This window comes from Falco biarmicus, chromosome 5, assembly GCF_023638135.1.
Source record: "Falco biarmicus isolate bFalBia1 chromosome 5, bFalBia1.pri, whole genome shotgun sequence".
Lineage (NCBI taxonomy): Eukaryota > Metazoa > Chordata > Aves > Falconiformes > Falconidae > Falco > Falco biarmicus.
The window spans coordinates 21,744,042-21,759,553 of NC_079292.1; the positions used below are offsets into that span (position 1 = coordinate 21,744,042).

Genomic DNA, 15,512 nt, shown 5'->3' on the forward strand with positions numbered 1-15,512 from the left:
AGGGAAGAGGCTGTGCAGGAGGACCCCAGGGCAGCGGGGTGCTGGGGGTCCCACGAGTGTGTGGGGCCCTGGGGGTGCAGCAGCCCTGGGCCCCCTGGAGGTGCCTGGCGGGACGGGCTCTTCTTGAAAAACACCCGTTTTTTGGTCAAAGAAGAGTTTCTGCACATGAAGAGCCTCCAGCACAGGACTGAGCTCAGGGTAAAGCGCAGCTAAACCTGGTTCTGGGGCGCCCCTCCTGGGTTCATTGAAGGATTTGGCGATGCTGAACCACAGGCACAACCCAAACAAGCGTTTGATAAAACAAACTCATTTAATACAGGAACAAAAGGAGCCATTTTGCAACCATCCCTTGGAAAAACCCAGTTGCCAGTAGCAGTTGGTTCACACTGAAAACCAGCAGCTCCCCACCCCCCACCCCCCCAGATAAAAAGCAAAAGCACCGGTCTGGAGAATGCTACAAGTTCTTCTGGCAGCAAAAAATACAGTACAAAAATACATTTTCAGAAGAAAACACGTGGTGTTCACGCCCCTGGTAACAAGCCAGCATAATTCTCATGTCTTTTCAATGCCAGTGAGTTTTTTGGGGGGCAGTTTACAACCAGAGCAAGGGGAACAAGCCAACACCCTCATCTCCAGCTCGCAAAGATCTTCAGCATCTCTGGGCTTAGAAATTTTTACCTCCCTTTAAAAAAATAACTAAAACTAATTATATACACTTTAACATGCTCATTTGTCAGAATTTACAACAGATTCTCCCCTTCATCCTTATATACAAAAATTTTTTTTAGCAAGTATCAGACAACCCCTTTCTTTGAAGCAAATCCAAGTGCTTTCCCTCCAAAAAAAAGTAGAGCTCCAAAAGCAGGGACTTAAAAAGCCTGCGTGTTTATACATCCCGATCTCCTGCTGAAGTGCTGAAGCCACGTGCCAGTCTGTGAGGCTCCCAAAAGAAGAGGTTACTAGCAAGAAGAAGCTGATGGGAGCAGTAAAAAAAAAAAAGAAAAAGCAAAAGGCAGGGGGATGCTGTAGCTGTACAGAGGGTACCTGGTACATCAGAGCTCGCAAGACTGCCGAAGTTGGATGGCATGCTTATTTTGTACAAAATAAAAAATGAAAATAAAATTTAAAAATCTTATTTACTGAAACTAGCAGGTCAGACACTGTTTTCTCTTTTCTTTACACCTGCAGCACAGTCACCCAATGCAGCCAGTGGGGTCAGAAAACCCACTTACACTAAAAGCCATGGATTAAAAAAATACACACTTTTTTTTTTAATTGTATGTAACACAATGTAGCAAAACAAGTCTAAACTTCTTGATTTGGCTTTTCTCATGTTCATCTGGAACTTCTGGGATCCTGAAGTTGAGCAGATCGCTGTATCTTTCTAAGCAACAGGTGACTCATGGCTTTGCACAACCTTGGGAGAACTGTTCCAGAAAAAAACCCTCAAAGGTGGCTGTAGTTTAGTCCTGAGATCAGTTAGGCTCAGCTAAAGGGTGATGACACCAACAAATACATGAAACAGCAAAAGGCTTTTTAAAATGGGTGAGGAGCTGGAAGAACCTGCCTGGTGTCTGTATGCATAGTGTTTCGACAGTGACATGTTTTAAATACCTTCATAAAACCCGCGTGGGAATTACAAACACTTCTCCTCTGCCCACAAAGCAGAGCTTAAATTATCCTATTTCATAGTAAGTCTGTGTTTAAGTCAACAACGTCGCAACGCTGCTCAGTTTGTTTTGCCAGCAGAAACTGTTCCTCTGATGTTCGCCAGCATCCCACTGGAGATGTCACTCTCCAAAAATCCACAGAATATTGACTCCCGATAAGCCAAGATTTACCCGCCTGTAAAACCAAAAGTTATCATAATGAATGGCATGTAAATTCAACTGCATGTTCAAAACATTAAACAAAGAAACATCTATGCCACGCTTCAGCACTTTAACACGCAGGTAGGCATCGTGCCGTGAATCAAGCATGACTCTTTCAGAACGCAGGGGAATCTGGACATTGCTTTTATTGCTTGCATATGTTAAGATTTACCCAATTTCACAAAAAAGCTGCTCTTGTTTCAAATGAGAAGATGATTTTATTACTGCTAATATCATCCCACTGTAGTGATTTCAGTTTGAAGGGCCTTCAGACAAGGCGCTTTAAAACAGGGTGCTCCGTTCACAGCTCATACACAGCATGATGATGACTAACATCAGATACTTACCCCAGCATCCCAGATTCTTTTGTCTTTATGATATACAGAAACATCAGCAAGGTATGGAACATGTTGTTTCTGCCCTGAATCCACAGGAAGAGAGAAACAAAACTTAGAAATCAAGGTACTGATGAGAAATCATAGCAGTTTTTCATGTAGAATAAGTGGCTGTAGAAAAAGACATCATGAAATGGCATTACAGGGCGGGCTGTCAGGCTTTTTGCTTTAATATTTTACTTTCTTCAATTACGTAAATACCATGAAAATCCCAAAAGTGTTTTTTTGCTAGAATATAATCTCCAAATACTTTAAATGCTGGAGCATTTTGGAAAGCAGATATGCAGCAACAACCAGGGATCAATACACAATGAAAATGTGAGAATTTTCTTAGTTTGGGACTGGAAGCTATTCCCCAGAATTCTTATGGACAAGCACTGGGGCTTACTGGCCTTACAGGGTGACAACACACATCAGGGAGGACATGACATAGAATTTTAAATAAATAGTCAGAAAATAAACAAGAGGAAGCTTCTGTATCTTAAATAGATACTAAAGGTATTATTTAGTAGCAGGCTAAGACCAGCCTATGTGTAGTCGATAAATGTGGCTAGGACCTAAAAAAATAAAAAAACCCAACAAATCAGATCTGCCAACAATTTCCTGACAGCAGGAAAACACTAGTAACCCCGCTGTACCTTGGGCAGGTTGTAGACATGGCGCTGGTAGATCAGCTCGTAGTGGGGTGGATTGATGCTGCTTTGGTAGATGCAAAACACATTTTCATTTGAAGTGTCTGTGAATGAAAAGTTTAAAAGACGACAGGGATTTCATGGGTGCCAACGTGATCCAAGAGGCAAAGAGCAGCTAAACACAAGCGCCAGTACCTGGTTTATCTGGTGTTTGAAGGAAGTGTTGGGAAGTGAAGGTTTTGCCATCGGGATACTTGGGGTGAGGTGGCAGCCTGGAGTCGAGGTAAGTGCAGAACACATGCATAATGATCTGGGCAAAGAAAACCAAATCTCACTATAGCGCCTTTAAAAATACAGCAGTTTGCTTGCCGTTGCCTCAGGCATTCCTTACAGTATTTGATAGTCTGTGGTTCAACGCTGGCCAAACCCCTCTGCGTGCTGGAGCCCAAGGCAGCTTAATGCTTAAAGCGCCAACTTCAATGGCCCAGGCGCACCCCTGGCATGAAGGCAAGTTTATTTTTTCCAGTACGTGAGTGTCGGACACAATGCAATAAACTGATGCTGCATGTCAGGAGCTCAGTTCACACACAAGCAACTTTATCCTGGCATCTTGCAGAATTTGGCAAATCTTACTTAGCATATTTAGGCCATGAACTCCAAGCCATCTGTTTTAGCAATGGGTTCTGTACTAGCTGCGAGGATTTGGCTGAGAAGGGCAGATGAAATCAAATTACAGCTTTGCCGACACTACCCCTATCAAGCAAATTTCTCCTTTTGCCTCACAAAAGTCAAAACAAAAATCACTGGAAAAATCTGAGCTGGCCGAGAATCTTGTTAAGAATGCCAAAATTTTGAAATAAAGTCCTAGAACAAGTATCCAGAAAACAATGCCGCAGCCTGCTATTTGTTTTAACCCTTCCCAGAGAGTTCTCAACATTTTACGCGAGCAACAAATTATCTGTCATATATAACAGGATCTACTTCAGAGACAAAACAAAGGAGTTGCTCTGGGCCACCAGTCTCAAGAAGTTTGGGAGATGCACCGTGGGAATCACAGCTTCATATTACCCGCAGCGTGATTAGCAAAAATGCAAAACTGTGTTTGTTTTTTTTAAATAGTAATTGTCTTAAGTTAATGCCAAAACTTCATGGCAAGTGTTTATTTACACTTTTGAGCTGTTCACCCTGATGTCTGTTAAGACACTAAGAGTTGCTCTGCAGCCAGTGACAACCAATTATTTAATCACCTTCACAATCAGAAAATCAAATCCTATTTCAAGACTGATTTTGTACAACTCTAGCTTCCAGAAACTGAATCTCACTGTGTCTTTCTCAGCAAAATTGTGAAGCTCTGACATTCTGATCTCCTGGGTTTTATTCTCCCAAGTAACTGAAAATCTATTTACAGTGGGGAAAAAAACAGTCACACTAACTCTACTTTTAGATACAGAGTTCAGGTGAAGACTCACACTGTAAAGCCTGTTTTCTACTCCCTGAATTGTTCTGTTAACTATTTTAATCAGCTCAGGTGAATTTTCAAGTCATTGTTTACACAGAGGTGCTGTTCCTCCTGGACCTTTCAGATTAATGGGCTAAGCATCACTACAAGTCTTCTCTCAAGCAGGACGTGCAAGGTCTTCAGACCTCTCACAAAATATTACCATATTAAACAGCAGTCCTGCCACTTGATCTGCTTTTTTTTTTCCTTCCCCTCTCTGTCCATTATAGTACAGGAAAATGAAAACATGGCAAAAGGTTTTCTCTGCATTATAAACTGTTAGGTTAAGGCAGACACTTTGCTTTTTTTAAAAATACAGCAGAACTGCCCCAACAAGATCCCCACCCGGCCAGCTGCTCCCTGGAGTTCTGACAGATGTTTCAGAGTACTGTAAGTAAAAGCCCGGCCTAAGACTAAGACATGCAATTGCATTTCTGCGATCTATACAATGTCCAATCCTATCTGCATTATTCCCCATGGAATCTCACCAACTACAACAGGATTATCCCTGTGAGTGATGCAAATAGGATTTTACCATGTTCCTCAAAAGACTTACTGCCTACTCCCTCCAAAACCTGTGCTGAAAGGCAACCTACTTGAAGCTGTCATATCAAGACATCTTCAAAAACTTACAGAGGAGTCAGTGGGCAAGTCGGTGTCCCACTTACGGCCTTTGAAATCCCCTCCTCTGTTCCATCGGAATGAACTCATGCATCCTCCCTGAGAAAGCTCTGAAAGCAACATGATTTATTCAGTTATCGTGCATGGAAGTATATGAAAGTGGTATCCTATGCTAGTTTCAGGGGCTGTCAGTATGGTGAGACCACGTACAATGGTGACATCACATACCTTTGATCCTTTCAACCAAATATTCCTGGTTTGGTGTAAGATCCAAATACTGCACTATAGCATTCAGGGTTGGAATGAGAGGAGCTTTAACAAGCGCTGCCTGCTTCAGACTGCTGATGCTGGCGTCTGCAACACAAGAAGAGCCAGTGCAGGTCAGCTATGACCACCACAGAACACTGAACAACCTCCCTTACTGAGCATCGCTGCTGAGGACTTTCCTTTTTGGTGCACCATTTAAAGTCCTAGAAACATGTAACATGTGACACTATCCCAAACACCCATTTCAATTACAGTGAAGTAGCAGATACCTCCTTTATGTGACAGAATATAAAAGCTATAAGGAACCAACATCCACTTTGAAGAGCAGAGGGAGAGTAACAAAGCGGGGACAAGATCAGCATTGACCAGTTTTTCTGCAGGCATTGCAACAGATGGTAGCTCTTAAGGAGACACTACAAGACACAGCCTGCAAAAGGTGAATTTAATTTAAAAACAGCATATAAAATCCATTTCTTCATTAAAGGGACATAAATTTGAAGCTACAAGAGAAGCAGTTCCTTCAGAATTGTATCATGACATGAAAAACAGAACTCCATCAGAATTAAAAAAAAAAAAACCAGTTCTTTCAGAAAGCAGCCAATTTTAAGGACGTATTTGGAAAAGCATGTATTAGTGGAAAAGGTGAGACTTTATAGCGAGACAGTGACAATTTATATATAGCACATCTATCTTTGAAATGTTTTCTGATAGTTTAATATGTAATAATCAATGATAATTTGAGTTTGTAATTCCCCAGCAGTAAATTTAGGGGAAAGGAAAAAAGAAAATAAAGTAAACAAGAAAGGGAACAAGAAAAAAGAAAAAGAAAGCAAAGCAGAAAAGACAAAAAGAAAAAAAGAGAGAAAAAAAAAAAAGACAGTTATGAATTTTATATAAGACAAGCATCCGTGTGCCAGCATCAATATTTCCAGAAGTCTTATGAAGAACTTTCCAGCTTAACAAAATGCTTGAGATGGAACAAAAACAACACTAATAGAGAGCAGAAATGGAACACTAACATTTAACAGACCTCATTTATATAATACCCATCCAATGGCCTGACTACAGAGCAGCCCTCCACTAACCACCATCGGGAACTCGAAATCTCCCACCTCATCCTACCTCCAATCTGCAATTCTGGACAACCCATTCGTCTCAGCTGAGTGCTCACAGACTCGATCTCTTGGACAAGTGGCACTAGAATAGTTTCATTAATCCACTAGGAAAGAAAAGGGTGAAAATTCAAGAGGTTGGAAGCAACAAAAATGCTAAAAACCCCCAACCCTTAGTTTACATCTTACTAATCATCACCATTACTATCACAAAGCAGCTTGACAACAGAAACACTGAAGCCAACCAAGGAGGAAAGTAATTAAATTAGAATATCAACTTAGGCAGAGTTTATATGACTCTTTAATACCATCTAAAAGGCCAGAAAAATCAATGTAAAGGAGTCAGGAAAACAAATCTCTAGGAAGTATCAGATGAAGCTTTTCTGAACCATGAGGGAAGGGGCATTCTGAAGCACAGCCCTCCCACCATAAAGATAATTTATACTTTGATGGATCCACTCCCTCTCACATTTGTTTCAGGAAATCAAGAAAGTGATAAACACTACGTGTGGGATTTGTACGTGACAGAATTTGGGAGCTGAATCAAGCTGGCCCTAAGTACAGGAACAGACACTCTGGAATGTGGTATGGACCTCATAAAGATCTTTGCTTTTCATAGATCTTACTAAAGGATAAAAAAAAAAAAAACAAACACCAAACCAGCACACTTGACAGATGCTATGACTAAAGAGGTAATTCAAAAACAGATTTATTAATTATTTTGCCATGGTGTGCAGTTAAGTCTCCTCTGCTGTAGCAATTCCTATTGATAAGATTAAGATTTTTCTTTCTGCCCTTTATTATGCTGCTCAGGGTTGTCAGAAAAAATATCAGGCTTTGGGTCGGAATTTTCCATGCTTTGAGCCCAAGAGAATGAATTTGAAATACTGCAGAAACATGGATTTAGCCATCTGAGTTACAACATGGAAAACCAAATCTTCTCATATCCCATATCCCATATGCTTTTGTCATTCAAAGCATAGATGAACTTGGTAACTGAAGTTTTCAGAATACAAAACGCTGAGGTCTGGTCGAAAACACACTCCGTAGTCCTCTCTTAGAAGCATGCTGCTGTGTTTCTATCTTCTCTAAAAAACAGGCAGTTCCTAGAGATGGGACTTACGTTTCTGAACTTAGCAGTCCAGGAATCCATGTGATCAAGGAGCTGTCGGTTCATTGTCACCCGTGCCCAAACCTATGGAAAAGTTTATCAACTACGTATGAGAACTTCAGAGAATACCAAGAGTTTTTAGGGTCTACGACAATTCCCAATATGAAGTACAGCATAATCCAAATCATATTTTTCCCCAAAACTCTTATCCATCTGCTGGCTTTATCATGTAACTTCGACAGCAGCTTCGCATACAACGCTCCTGCTCTCTATTCACGGTACAATCACCTTGCATAAGCCCAAATTCAGTTTTAAGCTCTCTAAGCTGTAGGACAAAACTGGTCTGAAAGGTAGGCTCGATTTAAGAGGTATTTGAACTGAAAGCTTCATTAGGCTAATGTAGGAAATAAAATTGATTAAATTAATTGAAGCCACATGAATTAAATTCCTTCACATCAGACTTTTTTCAGCCACAAGCATAAAGGCGGTACTTTATATCCTTCAGCTGTTCCACTGCATTAAATACAGATCAGTTTCAACTCAGTTTTTGTATCATAAATGTATTTTAACCAGTGCAAGCCTTGCTCTCCAGCAAGAAATTTAATTTTCCAACCACAACTCAAAATCTGAAATATCCATTTACAGTGGCAAGGAGTCTTGCAAGCTCTATAAAGATGGTTAAATGCTCAAGGATTTTTCTCCCCCATGTTTTTGATACAGCTCAAATCCAAACCTTTGCACAAAGCTGGGTATTTTTTCTCCCTCTTTACTACCTTGCTGCCCGAATTTACCTCTTCTGCAGCCTGTTTTGAGCTCAGGTCAGCTTCGTCTTTGTGCGCTGATGGAGCCTGGGACCTGCAAGCCAGCTGATACTGGAACTTTCTCAGCATCTGTGCACTGTCTGCCATGGAACGGCTGTAGTTCCAGAAAGTTGGGCTGTTGGAAGGAGAGCTGGAATCTGAACTCCCTGAAACGATTTTTTCAGTAACATACAATTATTGCCAATTCTGGAAGCAACAGCACAGGCACGATAGGTCAGTATATTAAGGCTTTGACAAGAGACTCAAACTACCATGAACACATACACCGAAGTCAGCCCGCATCAACACCAATCTCACCCTTAACTTGATTGTCCCAAACCAGGACAAAACCTGCCTGCAGGTAATTCACCCCTTTGTCTGAAATGCCTTTTCCACAAGAGATCCCTCTCATCAAGGTGATAAAGCCTGTCATCTGACCACGGTCCACTACAGCCAACAAATGCTACAGAGATGACCTATCAGGAGACATGTGGAAACAATGGCATTCTACCTCACATTTCAACTCCTCAGTAGAAGACTGAACTGTTCAGCAGCCACCCTTAGCAAGGTCACAGGTGATTAGCATTAATGGGTTAGGTCTATTTACTAGTACAAGTACACTGGAGTCCTCCTGCACAACATCCTTGTCTCTAAACAGGAAAGATGTGCGTTTGACAAACGGACCACTAGGTGGATAAGGAACTGACTGGGTGGTCACACTCAAAGGTTGCGGTCAACAGCTCAATGTCAAAGTGGAGACCAGTGACAAGTGGCATTCCTCAGGGGTCCATACTTGGACCAGTGCTGTCCAACATCTTTGTTGGTGACATGGACAGTGGGATCAAGTGCACACTCAGCAAGTTTGCTGACAACGCCAAGCTGAGTGGTGCGGTCAACACGCAGGAGGGAAGGGATGCTGTCCAGAGGGGCCTTGAGAGATGCGCCCATGCAAACCTCATGAAGTTCAACAAGGCCAAGTGCAAGATCCTGCACCTGGGTCAGGGAAACCCCAAACACAAACACAGGCTGAGCAGAGAATGGATTGAGAGCAGCCCTGAGGAGAGGGACTTGGGCGTGCTGGTGGACAAAAAGCTCAACATAACTCAGCAATGTGCACTCACAGCCCAGCAAGCCATTCATATCCTGGGCCACACCAAAAGCAGCGTAGCCAGCAGGTCCAAGGAGGTGGTTCTCCCCCTCTACTCTGCTCTCATGAGACCCCACCTGCAGTGCTGCATCCAGCTCTGGGGCCCCCAATATATGAAGCACATGGACCTGTTGGAGTGAGTCCAGAGAAGAGCCACAAAGAGGCTGGAGCACCTCTCCTAGGACAACAGGCTGGTAGAGCTGGGATTCTTCAGCCTGGAGAAGAGAAGGCTCCAGGGAGACCTTAGAGCGGCCTTCCAGTACCTAAAGGGGGCTTTCAAGAAAGATGGGGACAGACTTTTTAGTAGGACCTGTAGTGACAGGACAAGGGGGAATGGCTTTAAGTTGAAACAGAGTAACTTTGGATTAGATATAAGGAAGAAATTCTTTACTGTGAGGGTGGCAAGACACTGGCACAGGCTGCCCAGAGAAGCTGTGGCTGCCCCATCCCTGGAAGTGCTCAAGGGCAGGTTGGACGGGGCTTGGAGCAACCTGGTCTAGTGGAAGGTGTCTCTGTCCACAGCAGGGAGGCTGGAACTAAATGATCTTTAAGGCCCCTTCCAGCGCACACCATTCTATGATTCTCCAATCCTTTGCAGCTTTTCTTATCTGCAAAAGCCACTCTTGCATAAAAACACCACCTCTCATTACCAAGCTTTTCCAATCAAATCAGTGTATTTACCTAGTTGAAGTCTCTGCTGTTTCTCTTCTTCATTTCGAAGAAAGGTGTCCAGTGTCTGGAGTTCTGTTATATAGTCTTCTTGGCCAATAGGTGAATTATACAGAATGGGCGAAGAGCGGTAACGAGACCTCAGCCCACCGCTTTCCATCGGTCCAAAACTCGTGTAGTATGGTGATCCAGTAGGAGAGGGGCTGAAGCTGGAAACCTTGGGTAAATAAAAAAAGCTGTGTCATTTTCCTTCTACTTTGTATTTACATTTTAGTTTTTTTTTTTTTGCTTTGTTCTGAAGCAAACCTGCCACTAAACCAAATAAAGTTACAGTAGGGAAAAAGGACAAAACTGAATACAACAAATTTATATCTATATTGCAAAAGGAGCAAACACACAAATACACAACTCTCTGCTGGCTGCTGCTCACCTTCAATGGCATATGGCACAAAACAAGCACCAAACTGTACCCTTGTACAGTTGTCTTGGTTGTTACCTTATTGTAGCTGCTGCTTGGTGAATGGGTTACAGCACTGCCGTAAGAAGTGCTGCTGCTTGACAGAGCCTGTAGCTGAGGGCTGTACCCTGTGATACAGCTGGTAGTAAACTTTGGACTGGCACTAGGGGAGCGAGATGGGCTGTAACTCAGCACGCTTTGACCCTGGATTGGAGGAGAAGGTGTCGAAGATGGGACTTTCTTTGCCGCCAGGTCACATGGTGGAGTTGTTTGTATGGCTACAATAAGGAAAAACAGAATTAGCACTGTGGATGCAGCTCACCTACCCCTTTTAAAATGTGCAACAAAATGCATACACAATGCTATCTTAAGGCAATTCTATAAAGAGGCTAGAAGGGACACAGGAAAAATCTGGCCCCTACAGAACTCAGCTGTCAAGCCACTGCTGCAAAAAAAACCCAGAGAAGACTAAGACACATGACCACAACTCAGCACAAATTCTACAGCTTCAGATTTCAGTTAAATGTTACCAGACACCCTGCATAACCTGGGGGGCTTCTCTAACCAATTTAATCAGCTACTCTATCTGCCTACTGTACACATCTTTAGCATACTGAATGTCTTAATTTATTTGTGCAACTATGCATACAAGATCCTTGAACTGTCGTGATTACTCCTGTCTATGTCCTGTTTTCTAGGGGAAGACTAGCAGAGTGAAAATACTACCATCCTAGCATTTTGCTTTTGGTGTATTTATCTTGTCAGGTTCTGCTGTATTTTAGAACTTTGCTTTCATTTTCATAAGCTTTCTGAATGACCGCTCTCTAGGCTGTCATTTTCAGACTTCACGTGAAGGTCTCTCTGTCCCCCTAATTTGGTTCTCGATACCTAGTGTACTATTAGTAGGATATTAAAATTAAACATAAACATGCACTCTCTACCTTACTCCTAGCCCTACATATAGGTTACACATTCCTTGTCCAGCCTCACCAATGTTTGAGCCTCTCGCTGTCCTTCAGCAGTCACTACCATCCTGTCCTTTTTCCCTGTGTGCTTGTTTCCCCTCCAGTTCTCCCACAAACACCCATCAAATTACTGCCTGATGCTGTGAATTTTAATATGTAGCAGGTAATTCAGTTTACCGCTTGTGTCAGAGGAGGCAATTCAGAACTCACATCACTAAAGAATCCTGTACTTGAGAAAAATACCATCTTGCAACAAAATAAAGAATTAAAAAAACCCAGATTGCTTGAGATATTTATTACACTCACCTGCATTCCGCAAACCCAGCAGGGCCTGCTGGCCAGGAGTCACGACCAAGCTCGTCGGTGCCATTGTGTATTTGAAGTACAACCAGAAATCAAATAAGGCATTGAGGCTGAACAGAGATGCAAACACAAGTTCTAGAAGAAACAAAGAAGTTATTACCATAGCTTGAGCATCGGGAATAATAAAAGAACATTATTTGCAAAAACAGGCATATGGCCATTAAAAATAGGTCGTTATTAGGGCTATCAATAAGTACCAATCTAGGAAAGTATCTAGGTATTTCTTCACCTTCTTATGCAAGAACCATTAGAGATAAATTTTCATGGCTATGTTGACATTAATTTCTATTGCTAAAATTCAGTTTTAAAAAGATGGACAGTTATTTTCCAAAAGCAACATAAACTACTGCAATGAAGCTTCACAGTATTTCTGAAACATTTCCCATCAAATCATCTGTCACTCATGTCATGATTTTTCTCTCCCTCTTACTCCTTTTCATCCTTCTATTTGATACAGCTGGTTTGGAGTCTACTCATCTGAAACAAACTTTAACTACTGTGAAATGCCATCCACACCCACAGTACCACATAGCAGTAAAATCTGCACTGTTCTCCAAAGGTTTATCTTTGCATTAAACAGATTTAATGCACCGAACAAGTTTGTCGTGCCCTTTCATGATACATCTAAGAAAGCTGCCAACACTCCTTACCTGTCTCTAAAAAGAATGAAATTGCAACAGTTTCAAGGGAGATAACTGAAAGCAAACCAAATTTTGGTTTAAGTTTAAAATAAAAAAAAGGCTTGCTTAAAAATTACCTCCCTGGCAGTAAAACTGACAAGTGGGAAAAAAAAAAAAAAGAATCCTGAAAATGAATTTAAGTATTGCAGCAACCCACCAATATACCAGAGTGGCCAGTATGTGATGTTGTAGTATGAGCTGATGAGTTTCCCAGTCCTGAAAAGAAAAACAAGAAGATATAATTTTGCAACAGTTTGGTCCCAGGAAACATTTAGGGATATACAAAGTAGGATGCTTTGCTTATTTGAATCAGATGTAACAATTAACGTACATTTCAGTATATATCATGCCCGCAACGGATATATTAAGGAGTGCCCAGGCCAAGACCACCTTCCGGGCTTCAATCTCCTTCCTCATCTTCATAGTCCTGTCAATGAGGGAAGTTGCTGGACTCTGTTCCACTGTCATTATCTGTATCAAGAAACACAGAGAAAAGCCAAAATCTGTCAGCTTCTATACAGTAAGATTTTCAGTCAGCATGAGATGGAAGAAAAAGCAGTTATCCAAAACAATCTATACAAATAGGCTTCACCTTTAGCCACCAAGTAATGTTTAGCATATTAAAAAAATAATAATTCGTTTTACCCATAAAAATAGATAATATTTATTTGACAAATCCTACTGTCAGCTCTGTTACTTCATTACTAATGAACAGCATCCATCTACTCCAGTGAGGTACAGATAAGAGGACAGAGACAAATTCCAACCTCATTTTTGAAAAGTAACATCCTTCAGAAGCTACAGGCAAAGCTCCTGACTTCTCCAGGCAAAGGAAGTCCAAGAAAAGAATGGCTTGGCACAATTCTGCGGTATTTTTATTGAAAATTTCCACTCATTTCAGTAGATAACAGAGTACTTTCAGACTATACAGCCACCTCCTGTGGGCTCAGTACACCCGAAAGGTAACAAACTTGACGCCCAGTAACATCTTTTGTGAAAGAAATAACTCTGGTGACTTTTTCTGCTAATCCTGTCAGCAAAATATGCTACTGTTCCTTTGTGCCATCTGCTTAAAAACTTGTAACATAGTTCTTCACCAGATGGGAACATAAATAATTTGCTTTTTTGGTACAAATACTTCAACTGGACATTACTACCTAAAAAAAATTTTAACAATACAAAACTCAAATCACATTACCTGCTTCTTACTGGTACAGTGATTCAATGGTGAAACAGTTAACACCGGGATTACTGGAAGAATTATACAATGATACATTCATTACCTAGTAATTTTTTTTGTCAGATTTTTCATATAGTTTGAGCCTCAAGACTTCCCTTTCCACACTGACAAATGTAGCAGCCCTAAGCAGAGATCCTCTCCCCCATCCTCATGCTCCCACTCTCTCTCCCTGAACCACGTCCTCCTGCAGAAGCAGAAGTTGTACTGTTAGGGCGCTGAAATGAAAGTGGGATTTGGTCCCTTTCTACTCGACTAAGAAGGCCGGGTGTGGGATTTTCACCTCCAGACTGAAATATGTCCTTCCATACCCCCTGCCCTCTTCTACTAAGGCACAGGAATGAGGGAAGGTCTCACCTTGACAACATGTAAGTCCCGCTGGCCCCAGATTCCCCAGTTTCCCCCATGCAGGGCCCTCTGCCACACACAGCTACAGCTCTCCTTGCTCAACACCCCACAGCACCCTCCACCCAGATCTGTCACAAACGAAGAGCCCCCACACCAGGGCCCTCAGAGCTCTCCCAGCCCAGATCCCACTGTCACACGCAGGCAGCTCCCACATCTCCCCCCAGCCAGAAGCCCCATGCCACCCCGGAGGTCCTCTACAGCTCGCCGCCGCCCCCCCGATCCCACTGTCAGAGAAGCAACCTCACTGCTCCATCCAGACCTCACCGTTACACACAGGCAGCCCCCAATGCTCGCGCTGTCCACAGCCCCGTCATACACCACATATATCTGCCCCTTATCCTGAACCCTGTCACATGGAGGCGGCCCCAGAACTCCACCCGCCCACAGCCCTGTCACACACGGGTGGCCCTCCACCTCCACGACTCGCTGCCGGACACCGCCCGGCTCTAGGCAGGCAGCCTCCCCTCAGCGCCCCACCCCGCGCAGGCCCGAGGCGCCCAGCCGTGCTGGGGGTCAATCACCGTACCTGCCGCAGGGCCGAGCGTCCGAGGAGACGAAGGGGACACACAACTCTCCTCAGGGAGGGCTGGCGCACCCCATTTTCCCAGACCGAAGGCAGAGGGGTCACGCAGCAGAGCACTCCCCTCACACAAGCAACAAACACCCACCGCTCTACCACGACCCCACCGCCTGCGCCTGCGCGCGCCACCGTAGCGTCACCGGTTGCGCCGCACGGCGGGAGGCGGGGCCTGTTGCACGGGGACGGACGCCGTGTCTTGGCGGGAAGGGGCGCGTGGCGCTGGGTGGTGGGGCGGCCATGTTGGCCGCGCCGTGGAAGACCGGCTAACTCGCTGTCCTCTGTGCTGTGCTGCAGATGATACCGGAGTTTTACCAGTGTGCTCAGTTGTAAATGTTGCAACTAATGTATCCATGACACCGCCAAGCAGTACAACACTGCATTGTGTAGCTTTGCTACCAGTGGAATGCTGCATTGTGTAGTTCAGCTGCTAGTAGATAACTCAACTGTTAATCCAGCACTGCCATGCCCACTGATACAGTGAAAAAAACCCTAAAACTTTGCAGCAGACAGAAACTGCATTGATAACAGAAACATTAACACCCAAGAAAGAAGGAAGGGCGGAAGCTTAGCACTTAGCACTTTGAGAAGGGACAGTTAATACCGATGTAGATGAGCTCAACAAGAATGTAAATAAGGAGCCTTCTGATGAGGATGTGCTCTAAGGTAAAATAATTGTGGTAGTAATAGATCAGCGACTTC

General features: G+C 43.2%; 1 protein-coding gene across 2 annotated transcripts; it reads right to left on the reverse strand.

The window, feature by feature from the left end:
• Positions 1-291: 291 nt before the first annotated feature.
• TMEM209 (transmembrane protein 209) lies at positions 292-14,929 on the reverse strand. 2 transcript variants are annotated; one of them, XM_056341076.1, is made up of 16 exons: positions 14,760-14,929; positions 13,787-13,839; positions 12,920-13,059; positions 12,746-12,804; positions 11,852-11,983; positions 10,620-10,858; positions 10,136-10,340; positions 8,299-8,474; positions 7,520-7,591; positions 6,407-6,503; positions 5,246-5,371; positions 5,030-5,127; positions 3,094-3,208; positions 2,905-3,002; positions 2,219-2,292; positions 292-1,845 (listed from the first exon to the last, which is right to left on the reverse strand). In XM_056341076.1, exons 3-16 carry the CDS (start codon positions 13,054-13,056, stop codon positions 1,791-1,793), a joined length of 1,683 nt encoding a protein of 560 aa, XP_056197051.1. In that variant the 5' UTR covers positions 13,057-13,059; positions 13,787-13,839; positions 14,760-14,929; the 3' UTR covers positions 292-1,790. The 2 variants fall into 2 exon arrangements, with proteins under 2 accessions (XP_056197051.1, XP_056197050.1); XM_056341075.1 differs by lacking the exon at positions 13,787-13,839.
• Positions 14,930-15,512: the final 583 nt, after the last annotated feature.

Bases quoted from the DNA above. Each gene is read 5' to 3' on its own strand.
- TMEM209 (XM_056341075.1), bottom strand. From the start codon at position 13,056: ATGACAGTGGAACAGAGTCCAGCAACTTCCCTCATTGACAGGACTATG. The intron at 10,341-10,619 runs GTAACAACCAAG...TATTTACCCAAG, and splicing joins CAAGCAGCAGCTACAATAAG to GTTTCCAGCTTCAGCCCCTC. The intron at 6,504-7,519 runs GTAAGTCCCATC...TTTCTTTCCTAG, and splicing joins GGACTGCTAAGTTCAGAAAC to TGGATTAATGAAACTATTCT.